Source organism: Alligator mississippiensis, chromosome 15, assembly GCF_030867095.1.
Source record: "Alligator mississippiensis isolate rAllMis1 chromosome 15, rAllMis1, whole genome shotgun sequence".
NCBI classification, from domain to species: Eukaryota; Metazoa; Chordata; order Crocodylia; family Alligatoridae; genus Alligator; species Alligator mississippiensis.
This window is the reverse complement of record NC_081838.1, coordinates 18,618,160-18,623,998: the sequence shown is the minus strand read 5'-3', so window position 1 is coordinate 18,623,998 and position 5,839 is coordinate 18,618,160. Positions and strand designations below refer to the sequence as shown.

Below are 5,839 nucleotides of genomic sequence, written 5' to 3'. Positions count from 1 at the left end.
CGAGGTCCCTTCGAGCCCTAATGTCTATGAAATCTATGAAATCTATAATAAAGACTACTCATGAGGCATGGCAGATGACTGGCTAAAACCTCTGCAATGGCTTTAAAATCTCACTGGCTTCAAAGCGTGCTGTGTCTGCCTGTCTCCCAGGGACTGGTTGAAGGGTGCTGTGATGCCTGAAAGCTGTCTATCGCTACCCCAACCATGTAGTTGGTCCAATAAAGGAGATCACCCACAAGAATTCCTGCCCCTCTTTGAAATCTCAGCCTGATCTAAGAAATGAAGAAAACTCCCAAGTAAGAGCAGGTCTAGGTAACAGTTTAATGTGCACATACAATATGTAACGCGTCACGACATGGAAAGGCCATGAGGAGGCTTAGAGATACAACATGATGGTGACTGAAGGTATTTTCAGACTCAGGGCCAAATCCTGGCTGATGTAGATGGAGTTAGGACAATTGAGAGCAGCTGGGCACATGCTGTCATTTCTTCTCCCATTTAAATACAATTAGCCACAGCAATGACAGTGCTGTGAGAGGGGTTCATGTTCCTCAAGTTGAAAAAGCATTTGTGCATCTGGCTGGGGTTGGAAATGCTATAAACACCATCCAATTAGCCAGCCTCACACCCAGCTCATTACAGGACAATAAAGTAGCATCTCCAGGGGGAGTTATTGAACTAAACCGGGTTTTCTATGCATGTCACAGCCTCGGTGCAGAACCCAATTGCAGCTCAGTCCTGCAAACCTCCCAGGCTGCTCAATCCCATTCAAAACATGAGCAAACATCCGCACTCAGATCCCACCGTACTAAGCCATTTGTGATCCACCCACTCGCTGTCTTTTTTGCCGGCTGCTACTGCTTGCGGTGGCCACGTCTTCCTGAATCGAGGTCCAGCTGGGCATAGAGGATGCCGTCCTGTTTGACAACAAGTAGCAAAATCAGATGCTGCCTTATAGGGTCCCAGAGACGTGGGGCTGGAAGAGGCCTGCAGAGGTCACACCTAGTCCAAGCCCTGCTTGAGGCAACATCATCCCTATTCAAACCATCCCAGACAAATCCGTTGTCTTGCCTCTTAGCAAAATTACCACCAACACTCACACAACACAAGACCATGAACCTGAACCCCCCACAGAGAAAGCAGGGCCTCATGCTACAAAACGATACCAGCAGGGACAGAAGGGAACATCTCAGCCAGATCGGCTTTCATGGGCCTTTTTAGATATTCCCTCTTGGCTCTTATAGCTTCGGCCTTGGTGTGGGAGGGTGTTTTATCTCATTGGAGTCTGACTTCAAGAGCACGGAGAATGACAGGCTGTCACTGCAAATTGAACGAGGCTTTCAAATGCAATCATGTGTTCTCTGTCTAGAGATTATCCAAGCACTGAAGTTTTTAATGTACCTTTTGTTTGGATTGCAAGTCCCCCTTGCATATAAATTGACCTCATGTTGTCAGGCTCAATTTAGGAGAAACAGCTCCCCCCACTCCAGTAAAAGTCAGTAAGCACAGCTGTAGATCATGGAGCACCCGCAGCTCTTATGAAATCCCACAGGGGAATTTGGGAGAAGAGGAAAGTAATCAAAGGGTCAAAGGCACTAAAACAACTAAACTAAAAATTGCCCTGCAAACTCTTTAGACTTGATGCATCAGGGTGCCACGTGTCATGAAGGGGAGGCAGGCTCTGCCCCAGAGCCCGTCCTGCTGGGGAAAGGGAGAGAAACCACCCCAGATTCACCAGCCTGTCCCTGTTGTAGAGACAGGGAAACTGAGGCACAGGGCAGTGATGGGGCACAGAAGCAGGCCCTACTCCCACTTTCTGGACCAGTCCAGCGCAGGAAGGGACCAAGACACCGTTGGCTCCTGAAAGGACCTACCTGCGTCTCCGTGGGGCCTGGAGGGGCCGAGCTCTGGGGCCGAAAACCTGGTGCAAACAAAGATCCTGGTGAGGCCCCATTTTCACGGTATTGCCCCAAAGGGAGATTACAGACTAACACCCTCCAGTGCATCTGTTCTGCCCTGCCGTGTACAGACAGATGGGCGCACGCTCCTAGGGGAAGATGTGCCACCCAGAGTCCAAGCGGAGCCTCGGTCCACAGCAGGGCAGGGAGGAAGGGACAAGGCCTTTATTGCAGAGTCAGGTCCATGGGGTGGGAGGGCGGATTGGACTATGCTTTATATGACCACCCCATGACCAGCTTGGCCCCAGCCAGCTTTAGCTACAGAATAAGGATAGATGGCAGGGGAATCACACTGTCCACCTGCCCCTGTGTGTGCCCAGGTCACTGGGCCAGCCCCTCAAACCCCCGGGAACAGAGTTGGGCAGGTGCAGCCTAGTCACAGGAAGGGCTGCTCAGTGGGGGATTGTCAGGGTCCGTGTGACCCCCAAGAAGGTGACTTCCCCATGCTGGGCGCTACCTCGACATCCTGAGCGGCGAAGGCAGAGCCAGCTCACAGGTATCACCAGCAGAGTAAGAGCTCCCAATGCAGCCAGGGCACCGATGGCAGGGATGCACTTGTGAATGGAGCCTAAAATCAGAGCGGAGGATACGTCAGGGTGAGAGAGTCATACCTGTGCACTGTGCAGCCCGGCACCCAGGCACAGCAAGCTCAGTCCATACCCCACCCCTCACCTCCACTGCCTTTTGCTCAGCACTTTATGTTGTCTCCAGCTCTGGCTGCTCTCAGCCTCCCCCTTCACCTTCAACCCCCTCCCGACAGCTCCTCCCCAGGCCAGGATGGTTATCAGTGCCCTTGTAGCATGCTGGCTGCACACGCTCTGTTGGCTCATCTGTGCAACATTGCATCTGCCCCGATCAACAATCCCTGTCCGTCCATCCATCCATCCATCCATCCATCCATCCTCCATCCATCCATTTGTACTTCTAAATACCTGTCCATAATATCCCACCCAGTCCCAGTTTCCTGTGGCCATCAGTTCCTTGCCTTTCTAATTGCAGCCAAGTGGCTCTTACTGGGAGTCTCCTGCCTGTCCTAGAGGTCTGAGGTCTCTCTGAGACCCACAACCAAAGACACGATCACTCACGTTTCCTGAACCAGGCGCTTCTCTGAACACTGCTGCCGGAGGAGTTGAACCGGACCTCACAGGTGACAGCCGCAGCGCTGGCCCAGGTGGCCACGGGGATGCTGATGTGATTAATGAGCATTAAGGCTCCGTCCTTTCCCTTCACTGACCGGGTCAGCTGCTGTTCCTGAGAAGCCTCAGAAATAGTCCAGGCAATGTGCACTGGGTTGGAGACACCACGGACCAGACAGGCCAGATCAGCCATCCCCGAGAGATCGGTCCCCTGGGGAGACGCAGCGAGAAGCAGCACGGAGGCACTGGGGGTGTAACTGTCTGAGCAGAACAGAGCAGAGGATTTACTGATCCCCCCCATGTCTCACATGCAGCGAGGCTGCCAGCCACCTGGGGATGTGAGGGCCTGACTGGGCTCCCAGGGAGACTTGTGTGCTCCTCTGAATCCTGTGCAGGGATCCAGGCATAACTGCCCAGGTCTGGGGGGTCACAGCTCACAGAAGGGGATACCCTTAGCATAAAATTCTGCCCATGGAAGGGATCAGGTTTGCCAGGTACATTTGAGACCGTGGGTTCAGATCCATTGTGGCCATGACAGTCAATAAAGGAGGATTTTAAAAGAAAACCCCAGGCGTCTCTGCCACCAAGAGCCTTTTAAATTTAATTCTCCCCCAACCCACGCACTAGAAACCTTCAGGACCTCCCTCCCCAGCACCTCTCTCTCCTTCAGCCCATGTCCCACTTCCCAGCAAAATGGGCTTTCCAAGCTGTCTGTGTCTCTCCTTTGCCAGGCATTCAGAGTAAGTTTTTTCCCTTACCTCCAACTATCAGCCTGGATCCTTTGCCGAAAGTCAGGTAAAAGCCCCACCTAATGGCACAGTAGTAAACACCAGAGTCGTTGTGCTGGATGCTGGAGATTTCCAGGGTCAGGCCGTGTCTGTCAAGCTTGCAGGCAAACCTGCTTTTGTTCTTGTCTTCCTGGCATTTCCTGACACAGGTGGGTGCCTTCCCTTCCCTTCTCAGGTACCAGTAATATTTGCCTTTCCCTCCCTCCACTGGTTCTCCAGGAGAGCAGTGGATCTCTGCAGTGCCGCCGACTTCAGCAAACAGGACCGGTGGAGTCTGGTGCAGGGATAACGGTGTCCCCAAGGCTGCAGAAAGAGAACAGGTGCTATAGTCATCAGCCTCCCGTCCCCTCCTACAAACCCAGCAGGGATCAAGCTAAACCGATGCCTGCAAGTCAAACCCCAGGACTCGCTCTAGCATCTGCCTCAGTTTTTCTCCCATCACAATGAGGGATGTGCTCAGGGGCAGGCTGCTTCCTCTAGAGGCTTGATGCTGTGATACTGAAGGGGTTTTACCCAGGGCAGACACGAGCAGGCATCCAGCGACCAGCATCTCGAGAAAGGACTGAAGAAGGACAGTCCTGCAGAGTCAGCTCCAGGCGCTGTCTGCTCCCCTGCGAAAGGGCTCCATCACGTGGCAGTGAACTCCTCCCTGGGGGACGAGCTGTGGGGGGATGGAGGTGCAGAGGTATTTGCACATGGGACATTTCCTCGAGCAGGGGGAACCGAACCCAGAGGTTCCCGGTCATTTCTGACCGCTCCTGATCTTTAGGAACAGTCTCCACCAACTGGGGCTGTGTCCTATCCCCACAGCTTGTCCTTTGAAGGCGAGTGGCAGACATGCCCTTGGCTCTGATCTGATCTGTAGTTTCAGAGCACTTGGAACTGAAATCCACTTGGGGGGATGTGAGACACGGGGCTGTGGGCCGAGAAGATGGACTGTCACAGCGAAAATAGTCCCACTAAAACAGTGGTCTCAGCCCTTTTCATTTCAACACTCTCCTAGCTAGACTCCAGCCCCCCTTGGAAAAAGCAGCTCTTTCTTTTCACACCTTTTTTAACTACAGAAAAATATTACAGCAATTCTCCTGTTGCAAATATCTCTGAGAGCTCACAGCAGGGCAGGATGTTTTAATGCTATGCTGTAATCCTATATACAAGCTTTTCATTTCTCTTGTGAATTGTTTCTGCACAATTAGCAGTGCTGATGCTCCATGGTGCCCCCATGGCACCCTTGAAAGTATCTCAAGGCACCCCAGGGTGCTGCGGCTCCTGGTTGAGAATCCCTGCATGAAAGGATCAATGAGCAGGGGCTGCTGTCCTTGATGCCGTCTGTTGTTTTCAGGCCCTGTCTCTTCTCTGAGAGTCGCACAGGTAAGTCCCTCTGACTACATAGGTTCCCCAAAGGGTCATGAGACCAGAGGGCCGTGGCCTCAACCTGTACGCCCTGCACTGTGACAGCTCTTGGGTGTCAGTGAAGTGGGGCTGTAGGTTTTGCTGTCTCCTTCAGAGTCCTGAAATGGAAAGGGGCTGATCCCATCACCCCCCTCCCCTGAGGTCATTTATACCAGTGCAAAATGGCTGGTGACTCTCAGAGAAGAGACAGGGTCTGAAAACAGCAGACGGCATCAAAGACACCCCCTGCTCATTGATCCTTTCATGCACGGATTCTCAACCAGGAGCTGCAGCACCCTGGGGTGCCTTGAGATCCTTTCAAGGGTGCCATGGGGGTTTATTTGCCTAGGAGGGCAGACACACAACACCCAGCCTCATGCCACTGGGAAGCTAGTCTGTTCTGGGATAAAATTGCCCCATTGTCAATGAGGCCCATTGACATACCAATATAAGTGACACCTTTGTCCTGTAAGTGCGTCCGCTCCTTAGTCCGGGGGGGATATCTGTATGAGATTGTCACATTTGGGGCGTGTGGCTCCCAGATGCCTTCAAGCACCAAAACATC

The 5,839-nt window shown here is 52.8% G+C and overlaps 1 protein-coding gene across 1 annotated transcript; it reads right to left on the bottom strand.

Annotated features, from left to right (window-relative positions):
* Positions 1–302: 302 nt before the first annotated feature.
* On the bottom strand, positions 303–4,483 carry LOC109280589 (uncharacterized). The gene is made up of 6 exons (XM_059718221.1): positions 4,396–4,483; positions 3,853–4,185; positions 3,044–3,355; positions 2,416–2,526; positions 1,875–1,921; positions 303–917 (listed from the first exon to the last, which is right to left on the bottom strand). Exons 1-6 carry the CDS (start codon positions 4,430–4,432, stop codon positions 855–857), a joined length of 903 nt encoding a protein of 300 aa, XP_059574204.1. The 5' UTR covers positions 4,433–4,483; the 3' UTR covers positions 303–854.
* Positions 4,484–5,839: the final 1,356 nt, after the last annotated feature.